General features: G+C 50.1%; 1 protein-coding gene across 6 annotated transcripts; it reads right to left on the reverse strand.

The window, feature by feature from the left end:
* Positions 1 to 886: 886 nt before the first annotated feature.
* Positions 887 to 10,816, reverse strand: LOC118157526 (sphingosine-1-phosphate lyase 1-like). Of its 6 annotated transcripts, none has more exons than XM_035311905.1 (4): positions 10,706 to 10,816; positions 4,889 to 5,054; positions 2,984 to 3,051; positions 887 to 1,072 (listed from the first exon to the last, which is right to left on the reverse strand). In XM_035311905.1, exons 1-4 carry the CDS (start codon positions 10,811 to 10,813, stop codon positions 902 to 904), a joined length of 513 nt encoding a protein of 170 aa, XP_035167796.1. In that variant the 5' UTR covers positions 10,814 to 10,816; the 3' UTR covers positions 887 to 901. The 6 variants fall into 6 exon arrangements, 3 of the variants coding, with proteins under 3 accessions (XP_035167796.1, XP_035167798.1, XP_035167797.1); XM_035311907.1 differs by lacking the exon at positions 10,706 to 10,816 and adding an exon at positions 10,548 to 10,577; XM_035311906.1 differs by lacking the exon at positions 10,706 to 10,816 and adding an exon at positions 6,762 to 6,812.
* Between the last annotated feature and the right edge of the window lie 255 nt (positions 10,817 to 11,071).

Below are 11,071 nucleotides of genomic sequence, written 5' to 3' on the forward strand. Positions count from 1 at the left end.
AGTCACAATCCAACCCTCACTTCCAGATCACTTCCACAGAAAACTGCACGCGTGTGGGAAGAAGGGGGACAGAAAAATAAAAAAAAAAAAAAAAAGGAAGGAAAAGCCCAGTGGAGGAAGGGAGTAATTATGAGGGAAAACACAGACAGAAGATGGACAAAGCAGCACAAACAACATAAAAGTAGGAAACAAAGGAGGTTGCTACAGTATAGTCTGTTGCAAAACTGTTCCTGAATTTGGAGTAGATGAACTGTTCTAGCAGAAAATTCCAAGCTTTTAGCAGATTGGAGATAGGAACAGGACAGTCATGCATTCTCTGGACAGCAAGTCACCCAAATTTGCTCATTAGAAGTAACAGGATGTGAATCAGCGTGGAGACATTTACACCAGGGAGGCAACTCAAATTAACTTTCAGACAGTGCTTATGTGGACTCAAGCCAAGAGGACATCATCATGGCTTTGCCTTGCCTGAGTGGCATTTTCAAGACGCAAACCACTGGTTTTGATTAAAGTGACTTTTGGAAACTCCCTAAAAATACTGTTTGGAAGTCCTTTTTGTTAGGAGCATTCCTTGGGGCTTCACAGAAAATACGTTTCTGGTAAAAGCTGAACATCAAGGCAACTGCTCAGAAATGCATTCAAAAAGCTTCCTCTGTATTTTTCTTCTCATCTCTCCCATCAGTCAGTATTAAACTCTTGGGAAAGAAAGGGAATTTCAATGTAAATACCCAAATACAGCAGCAGACATCGTGAATACTGACTTTAATCACCTCCAAAAGGAAAACAGACAAGTGAAGAACATCAGCAGAGCAATACTTAAGATGAAACTGAGAGCAAGCCATCATTAGATCTCATTTAACCAAGTAAGCCTAATGCTGTCTCTGAAACAGACCCACCTTTGCTAGGGCACAGACTGAGCCATACCTTTTGAGCTGTACTCTTTCATCTTCTGTAGTACTTCAGGCTGGCTCATGCCTTGTTCCGGCAGCGCTTTGATGTAAGCTTTTTCATCTTTCAGGAAGGATAAACTGGAAGTGACATCATTCAAGGCCTCATCAATCTTCTTTTGAATCTAAAAGGAAAGGAAAAGCCTATCAACAAAGGTGCTGGCCAGATTACAATTGTTCAACACGTGGGAGATCAAACTCGCTGGCTACTTCCACACCAGTGAGCAGAACAGGTAGGAACTGTTTCAGCTCCATAACCAAAAAGCACAGCGGAGGTACAGCCAGGCAGTTGAACTTTCCCTTCCCACTAACTTCTCCCACCAGAAACAAGCTGCCCTTCTCCTGGAACGGACACTTATGCACCAGTCTCTAAACCACTCGGGGAAGCAGCTAAGGGAGTGTGCTAGCTGGCACAACCCAAAATTGAGCCAAGTAACCGGGACGCACGTCTGCAGAATGGGCCACTGCTCAGCTGTGTTTCAATTCACAGCACAGACACCACCACATTCAAAGAGAAATGCTACTCTTTGAGCACTGATAATGGGTGCTGACAAGCAGTGGGAACTTGGAGCACCTTCGATAGCTGAGAAAGCAAAGCTTAAGGCAAAAACATCTCATTTTTATCCACCAAACCTTTTTAAGTCACAGCCCATAATTTATAGAAGTCTTCAGATTCATTATATTTCATACCTTGTCTTGTCTGCCATCACATACACAGTTTAGAGACTCATGGAAACAGAAACATTAAAGAGATCTCCCTTACAGGCACAGTTAAGAGATTTCTCTCTTCCTACTCACACCCCACACACAGGAGGCCCAGACTCCCTCTCAGAAAACCTTTCAAAGCAGACCCCCTTCTTCCAGACAACATCGGCGTTGGGATGTTATCAGCCTTAAAGACTCTTGGACATTGGATTGCCTCAAAGTCAAGGCCTCCCGTAAGCAACTGATAGGTTATCAGCCTACCAGGGAGTGGGAACAGCACACAGGTAGGGCACATCAGGAGCTTTACAGTACTAGCCCTGAGAAGGTAAGCCTGGATAAAACAGAGGGACCCAGGAGAAGTCCTCTCCTAAGGGGCAGACAACAAATACAAGCAGAGGAGAGCTGGTAATTATTTCATCTGATCAATGGCTACTCGAGCCAGAAGGTAAAAACTGGGACACATGAAATGAAGGGGAGATGCTATTCCTTACAGACGGCTCGGGGAGAAACTTGGTAACCGCATCCATGTCAAAATCAAAAGTTCCTCTTTACTATTTCCCTTTGATAAAGTTGCCTACAACAGACCCAGCACCCCCCCACACACCCCACCAATTCAACGTGCAAAGCTGCCTCCACATCAGGCAGAAAGGGCAATCGAGTACGATACCACCATGTACCAGGTAAAAGAAACCAAGCTGTGCATTTCCTGATCATTAAGTTGTTAACGTGCTAAGACTTGCTGACATTTGTAGTTTCAAGTTTTTAACTAAAAAACATCTCCTAGACACTAAAGCCTGACTCATTTTAATGATTACACAAGCTTCTGATATCGCTGTGCTATAACGCTGGCTATGCTAACAGATAGGAGCTCTGAACTAATCGTGGCCAGTCATTGATTAAAGCAATTATCCTTCCATGTTGCACAACCGACGCCTGGCTATCTCACACCACTTCAAGACATTGTTCCAGAACAACTCAAGTCCAACCGTGTCCTCTTCTTCCACGAATCAAGTTATTTTCCTGAAATCCAACAAGGAGGAAACACCACTGGAAAATTCTGCCACTGCACAGCTCTGCTACTGGATTCACTGATACTTGGTGTAAAAAAGTGGTACGTACTTTATGAGAGTAAAACTATTCTAAAAAAGACTAGGTAGAAGTTATCTTTCATTAAGCAGGTGGCAGCAGATCCAGATCTAGACCTTTGGATCATTATGATTACAGTGACATGACAGCAAAGAGGTGCAGAACTGTAGGTTCTCTGAGACACAGCTACACAGGCTAAAACAAGGGCCTGGGGTAACAGCACAAAAAGCTGCTCAAATACTTACTATAGCCCCAACAAACGGCATTCTTCTCAGTAGTTTGAAGAACTGTTTTTTAATTCGGGACGTTAAACCTGAAAGACAAGAGTCAGAAGTTAACCTAATATGACTCAGCGAACTGAAAACCGACTCGGAGCACAGTACTTCCACCCCGACCCATGGCAGGCTTGGCGTTTCTGATGCAGGCTAAAGTAAGTCACAAAGGGGACGTGGAGAGCCAGAGCAGTGCATCAGAGAGCAGACAGGCCAGCTGCAGAAGGAACGGGTTTGCACAGCAGCAGCATCTATCAGAATCGGTGATTTGACTCATTTTCCTGCTTTGTTCCTAAGCCCACCGAGTCATACAAACTGAAAAAGGCTAAAATCTTTCCAAAGGAGGCATCAGGAAGGCCAGCACCCGCCTGAATGGCGGTTTGCACCCACACACGGGATTTTACAAGGAGAGGGGGTTTGGATTTGCTAAATACAAGGTCTCCAGCAAAAAGGTAAAAGCTTGTTGACATTTTTTTCTGCATCTTGAAACCAAGATAGCACAACATGAAAATGTTCGGCAACACGAACCAGGCTCCCAGGCCACAGGGGAAGAAGGGATGGAGGGGACGACGCGGTGTCGCCTCCGTGGCACCACACGCTCCCTCCGTCCCTGAGATCCCACTGATGGCAAACACCAGAAAACTCCCGGGGTAACTTTAAAGGCAGGAATGCAAGCAGGACGACAGAGCTGCTTTAGAGCCACCAAGTCCCCCAGGCGTTTCAGCCAAGCACCAGTCACAAGACGCTTTCACCGGGAAACAGCCAAACAAGCTTCAAAAGTAAAATCAACCATTTTAGGACTTCCCAATCTTACCTACAGCATCAGCCCGGCCCTTTTTTCCCCCCTTTTATATACACTTCAGATACATTTTGAAAAGCTGCAGGAGGACAGTGAGTGCAGTCTGGCACGTTCTGTAGCAAATATTTGTTAGCACTCTGAAAATAACTTTTCTGTTGCACATTTGTGTGCTGTTTAATTACAAACGTTCGCATTGAGGGGAAAAAATAGACTGCTGAAATATTCAGACGGCCTAATTAGACTTCGTAATAATTAGTCAATATTTTAAAAAATACTGTGCAACAGTACAAACATTAGCCAAGAACTTATGCTGGGCACAAGATCCCACTGTTCACTTACTCTTGCCTTTCAAAACAAGCCTGCTTGAGGAGCAGAAAGGCACAGACACCAGTTAAACACTTTGCTGTTTTTTTAACAAAAATAAGCATAACCCTGAGACCTGGGGGATCTGCCAAGCACCGTTCTCCACTAAAGGCAAGGCAGTTATCCCTGACAACCACGTAGAGCCAGAGAATATTGCAGGTTCATCAAGAGGTCCCACCGAAGAGCTGCCGTTACCAGAAATCTCTCAAAGTAGGAAGAGGCTCAAAAAAAAAAAAAATAAAAGCAGCACAACCACACAATTATCTTGGACCTCCTGAGGATGAAACACGTTCCCAGCACCAAACTAAAAGCACATCTTCTCCCCCAGGAAGGGGAGCAATCAAGAGCAAAAGCCACCCAGACACTTTGCTAATGACTGAGCTCCCAGGACCTCAGCTCTCGGATCGATTTCCCCAGGTTTTGAGCAAGAGAGCGCTGTGATGAGTAAAGGGCCTAGCCAGAAGCAGAGAGGGAGATCGAAGGAAGGGAAGGAGATGCAGGCACATTCCAGGCTGGCCTGCCACACCCTCTACAGGAATGGGGATGTTTCACTGCTTACCCAGGCCCTGTCCCTAATTCGGAATAGGGTTTTGTCTGCTACTTGACAGCAGAAGGCATGTTTTAACAGATGCATGGTCTCATTTTGCTCCTTTCCACGCAAGAACCACTGTCCCCTCTCCCCTCCCACGAGCACAAGACCCATTTTAAGTACTTACTCTCGGGCTGGAAGAGGAAGCCATGCAGCCAGACGGCTAGAAGCGTAGAAGAACAGGTCAACCCAACTAACTGCCAGGGCTCCAGTCCATCGCAGCAGGCGTTCACGAAGCCCGTTGCTGTCTCCCAGTACACCTGCAGGATTTCCTTGTAGGTAGAAATGGCATCCTGCACCAAGGGAAACGAGACAGGCATTAGGAAAAGCTCACACACGCCCAAACAGGGCATCGGAAGTGCTCGAATGACTGAATTCCCCTCCGCTGGAGTCTATGGAGGTGTTTTTCAGTACAGACCCCTCTTGCTTTCCCTAATCCCTGTGAAAGGAACAGGCACAGTTGTCACTCATTACCACCGATAGAAACACATCCTGAGAGACTTCAGAGGGAAGAGCCGCTGGCAGACGAGCAGGATGCTCAAGCTTCTTGGTCCCAAGACGCAGCAGCGGATCTTACCATGGCCCAAGGGAAGCAGCATTCCTTTTCCCAAGGAATTATCTGCTCAGGTGGCAAGGCAAGACTGAGCTGCCACCGCTCACCACGCACCACCAGAACAGGGCTATTTAAGTACCCAGGGCTGGATTTATTTTTTAAAGATGCGAGTACTCAGCAACTCCTCGGGGTTGAGATCTAATGACCGCGTTCCTTACGGAGGCAGAACACCAGAGAAGAACACCAGAAAACTGTGATGCAATCCTAATTACAATATGAAACCAGCGATTACTGCCAGGACAGAGCCCAAGAGCCTCATCAATAGCTTCCCAAGCACGCCATCTTCAAGCCTCGGGAGAACAGGGTGGGGACAATAGGATGCACGCATGGGGGAAAGGTCATTTCCCCAAAACAAGGGCTCTCCAAAACAATTTTCTGGGGGAAAAAAGACTGTTCTAGGGATGAGAACAGTCTTTTTCCGCTAAGGGAAAAGCTGCCACAACTCCCTCCTCAGCACCCCGCACAGATCTCGCTTCTGGGGCAAGTTAGCAATAGAAGCAGCATTTAGTTGGGTTTTTTTTGGGTCACCCTTCGGGGTGGCACATCACTTCCAACACAAGGGGAGAGGCTACCAGCAGCTTAAAAAAAAAAAAACAAGTGCTTCCAAACAGCCACAGGAGAAAGGCAGGACGCCTCACAAAGCACTAATGAGCAATCACTGCTTTGGAAAAGCAGTAAAATACATGTCAGAGGATTGAAAAACCACTAAAGCAACCCAAATGTAAGGCTAAAATATAAAAGCCTGTCGAACAAGGGTGCCAGCCCACTGCCGAGGAGTATCATCACCCTTGCCCCAGCACAGGGTGAAGGAGAGGGGCTGAACAGGGCAAAGCCCCCAGGGAGGAGCAGCCCCGAGAAGCCCAATTAGCACCCTTTTGCTGGGTGAAGGGCAGCTACAGAACACACCAGCCACTTCTGCCCAAAAAAAAAGGCAGCCCCACAACCCGCCGCAATTAGGCCACGGCCAGTTCGCGCCCAGCCCTCCAATTCCGGCACCACCAGATGATTTCACGGGTGCCTTTAGGGGAAGGTCTGCCTTTTCCGCTAACCAGAGGGACTCCTCAAGCTCCAGCGAGGCCGCACAATTTTCTGGGAGCAATCCAGAACAAGTAGGAGAAGATCTGTGACGTTAATCCTTCCTTCGTTTGCCCCCACATACCCACCAAGACACGAGGCCTCCGCTCTCCGGATTGCGAACTTCATTCCAAAGGGATCATTCCAACGTGCCCTGCTTTTATTACCCCCAACAACGTGTGACGGCAGCCTCGCTGCTGCAGCTCCACGCTGCTTCCTTACTCCACAGGGAGGAGGCAGGGGTAATAAATGCCTCCGCTTAGCCCAGCTGTTTTAATTCTTCCCCCTCTGGCTCCAAAAGGGCCGTTCACACCGGAGTTAAAAGCCAGGTTTGGCACCAAGCCTCCATTCTGGACTCCTGGTGAGACATCACAGCTCCAAGACCAACCTGCCTGTCACCTGCTGGGGGTACGGCACCGATTCGAGACCCAGAAGCTGTGCCCAGAAAGCTGTACGGCTACGGTTCAGCACGGCAGCTGACCACAGGATCTGCTGGGTTGGAAGAGACCAAAATCATCAAGTCAGCCCTCAAGCCGAGTCCCATCACTCGGCCACGTCCCTTACTGCCACGGCGCTGACTCCCTGCCGTCCTACACGTCCACTCCCCGAGGACACGGGCATTTCGCAGTTACTTCCTCGCTGAGCTCAGCCAGAAGAAACGTTGGCCACGTGCAATAGGCAGAGATGCAGTTTCAGCTCTGCGGGATGAGAACATCCATCGCCCCTGCCATTACCACTTCCCCAGCTGGGCTAAAGACACCGGGCCGGCCTGATTTTAAGTCAGCACACAGGACAGCATTTTGTGTAAGATAATCACCTCCTTATCTGTGAAGAATCAAAACAAAAACAGCTTCCCTTCCCATTACTGGAGAGTAGACAAGTTGGTTTTATTTCCTTAAAGGACCCTTCCCCCCACAAAAGCTTCACCAGACAGGATTATTCGAGAAGTTTAAAAGCCTTACTTATGAGCACACTGAAAAATAAAGGGGAAAACTTCCACTGGAGGATTTATTTCTAATTCTCAGAGCATTAAGACAGACCCAGGTATTAGATAAAATACTAATAGCTGTCGTTAGGGCTTGCAGCATTCATTTGTCCTGGTATTAATGCACTCAACAACCCAAGCAGTTTACATGTTGAATTTTTAGCTCTACAGATCAGGAATATTTCCTTAGGACTTTACTTCTAAAAGCCATTAGCCAGCTGAGCTGTTCCAGGGATATAGCACTTACACGACTACAAAAGAGGACAAATTAACTGCAGTAATGCTCTTCTGTCCCAGATGATAGAAAAGAAAGGAGGGGAAAATTGCCAAAGCTAATACGAGCAGATCTTGTAGTTTTGCCAGAACAGCATTTCCTTGGCTGAAAGTTAAAGGACTCCAATAAGCCTTAAAAAAAAAAGAGCCAGAAAGGCAATATACCGGAGAGCCTCACACTTTGTTCCAAGTGCCTCCCCCTTCTGACACCGTGAAGTGGAAGCACTGCAAAGTTTACCTGTGGGAAGAGTGGGAAAAAGGTCTTATCGGCAGCATCTTCCTTCCCCCAGGACACTGTTTAAAGTGGGCGAGAGAATAAAGGAGCTTTTAAAGGCAAGTTTATTTTAAGTGATGGCGTGAATCTCGGGCTGACTGCGCGAGGAGGAACTGCTACGACCAAACCACATCCTCAGCTCTTGGAGCCCGCGCGCTTGGCAGTTAGCTGTAAATCAGCCAGTAACGGTATGAGCGGCACAGCATTTGTTACCCTGCCCAAATAACCCAGCTGAGCAGGCGCCCGGCACCTCCAGCCACCGCCTGGCCTCGGTGCCAAACGCTGAGCGAGGAGAGCCGTGGCTGGGTGTCAGCGAGCGGTGCCTCCTGCGGACGAGGAGGGCCAGCACAGCCTCCTCGCACGCTCCGGCCACGTTCCCAGCCCAGGAATCCTGCCACCAGCTCCCCGTGCCCGGAGCCTAACATTTGGGTTTGCCATTTGTCTTCCCTCGCTGGGAGGAAGGCGATGAGCGAGGCAGCGTGCCGTGCGACTCCGCACGTAGTAAATTAAGGGGCACGAAGACCACTCGCAGCAACCGCGCTGCCTGGCGAAGCCCGACGAGGGCAGCGGGCAGAACACGTGTTGCTGCTGCAAGGACGGCTTGCCGAGGTCCCAGCCAAAACCCTGCTGCAGAAGGACAGCCAATTTGCTTTTTTATCACGCACCTGAGGAGGAGGAAGACTGCAATTAGCTGTGCCTGAGCTAGCACCTTGCTGCCGGTGTAAACCCGGCCGCAAAGGGCATGTCGGACCGGCACGACCGCAGAACCGGCTGGGCCACGGCAAGCATCAGCCTCGCAGCCCGCAGCCAGCTTCCTACAAGAAAAGGGGCGGTTGAGCAACGCCACCCCATCTGAGGGTGCGAGTCACCGCACGCGCGGCGGTTTGGTTCGGCCTTGAGTAACAAACGTGCTCCCGTGTCCCTCCCTGCCACCCCCAGCGAGGGCCACAAACACCTTTACGTAAGCACCAGGCACACGGCGTCTGTTAGCCAGCTCCTCACCACAGCCCGAGCTTTTGGGCGTGCTGCCCCACACGGAAGACGTGGGGGCGCGTGGGGACAGCAGACAGCACCTCTCAGAAATCAGGAACCGTGGACCTGGAGCCACAAGGGCTGAGCTCCGGCAGAAAAACACGTTCAGGTCACGCTTATCTTACCGCAGCTCTCTGGTACCACCAGCTTCTTCTGCCCTACGGAAAGCCCTTTTTTTCCCACTGTAGTTGGTTGTCTGCCCCCCCATACACCGTGTATGCAAAAGGAATGCACGCGTACTACCCCACCAGCCCCGAGTTCACGGGGAGTGGCTAGAGACCGGCTAATTATAGCTTCAGCACAAAAACAAGCAAGGCAGCAACTCCGAGCAAGACCGGCAGCACCCCTGGGCTCCGCTACGGAGAGGAAACATAAAGCTCTCAAAACAAAATGGAAAAAGGCTGATTCGAGGCTCGAAAAAAAAAGTGTAGTTTTACAAGAGCTGAAGGGACTTTCCAAATGAGGTGCGATTCAGATTTCACATGGGGGCGAGGGAAAAGAGAAAAAAAAACAGCACAAAGAGCAGTTATTGTGAAAAGCCTATCAGACGCTCCCCTCCAAAGCCAAGAAACTAAACAGTGCTTGAGAAACAGCCTTCCGCTATGGAGCAACAGCATCTAACCCAAAACACGCACAAGATGTCACCCCTTGTTCCCTCCGCTCTCTGCAACAAATGGATTTACAAAAGCAAAGCCTGCACGTCTCGAGGCATGCTCCAGATAGCACGGATCTCAGCCAGGACTGGGTTCACTCAGTATAAACCCATTACAGCTCTCCCCGGGGGCCGCTGGCTCCACGGGGGTGCGGTTTCTGCGAGGAAACATCCTCCCAGCCTCCACAACAACGAGGACGAAAGAAGGGCTCAGTTCTCCCCGGGCCGGGGCTCATCTGGACACATTTGTTCACATTCCTCCGCTTGGCACCCTCTCAGATGCTGATCACGCAGCCCTTCCTGCCTGCCTTCTGGGGAACAAAACGGGTATTTATGTGAAACGTTCGGCGAGTAGCTCGGTGCCACGCAGAGGTACGCGAAGCGCCGGAAGATAAAAAGTCCTGGCGGGGCTGTTTGAAAGCAGCCGATGGCACAGCAATTGTTCTGGGAGCGGGCAGCGGAGAACAAAGGCAGCACCAAGGCTGGCACAGCTCCCCGGCGGGGTTATGCAAACAAAACCACCGCTATCAGCGCAAACCGAGCGCCGCTGTCATGCACGGAGGGGCCTTTCCTTCACCACGGCGCAGGATCCTCACCGATCCCAGCAAAGAGCCGTGCAAAAGCCTTGCTCCTCACGTGCCCTTCCTGGTTCACGGCACAACGAGCGAGGGTGGGCGAAGCAGAGGGAAGCTCTCGGCACACAAAGGCTTCCAAGAGATGGCGGCCCGCGAATTTCTAGGAAATGTAAATCTTTGCTGCTAAGGGTACCGCAGGCAGCCCATCCTGCTGCTAGACCGCCGAGGAGCCAGACCTCAGATGCACCTCGCGGTCTGCAGACAGCACTAACGCACACTTCAAAGCCCTTGTCGCTGTGCTAACCAGCCAAGGCCATCGCCATTTAGCCACTACGTGGAGATTTCCAACACCCGTGGAAGGGAATCTCGTCAGCCTCCTGGAAGCCGGGAATGAGAACAGGTCAAAAAGCACCCAGCTGCAAGAGACGGAGCACAAGCTGGTCAGGCCTTCCGAAACAACCCTCGCCGTGGGGCAGGCGCTGCAGCGGGCGAGCACTTTGAAACTGATTTTTGGATGTTTTTTGGCCAGAACGGTGTGGTTGGCAGCAGGGGCAAGCGGCATCCCCAAACTCATTGTTCATAGAAATTTTCGGCCCTACCCAAAACCTTCTGCCCCAAGGGTCACAGCAAGGTTTTTAACGCAACCGTGGCCAAACTGCTGGTAAATAAATGGGAGGAGGAGGTTCAGCGTAACCTCACCAAGGGGCACGAACAGGCCAGGGAAAGGGAGGCGAGGACCGAGGTGTCACCTCCGTCAGCGGGGTCAGCAGATCCACAGGCAGAGGAGAAGCCAGGAACCCTGCGCTTCGGAGACGAGAAGCGCACGGTGAAG

Source organism: Oxyura jamaicensis (genome assembly GCF_011077185.1).
Source record: "Oxyura jamaicensis isolate SHBP4307 breed ruddy duck chromosome 6 unlocalized genomic scaffold, BPBGC_Ojam_1.0 oxy6_random_OJ106631, whole genome shotgun sequence".
NCBI lineage: Eukaryota > Metazoa > Chordata > Aves > Anseriformes > Anatidae > Oxyura > Oxyura jamaicensis.

Bases quoted from the DNA above. Each gene is read 5' to 3' on its own strand.
- LOC118157526 (XM_035311905.1), bottom strand. From the start codon at position 10,813: ATGAGTTTGGGGATGCCGCTTGCCCCTGCTGCCAACCACACCGTTCTG. The intron at 3,052-4,888 runs GTAAGTACTTAA...CTTGTCTTTCAG, and splicing joins CTTCCTCTTCCAGCCCGAGA to GTTTAACGTCCCGAATTAAA. The intron at 1,073-2,983 runs GTAAGTATTTGA...CTTTCCTTTTAG, and splicing joins TGCCGTTTGTTGGGGCTATA to ATTCAAAAGAAGATTGATGA.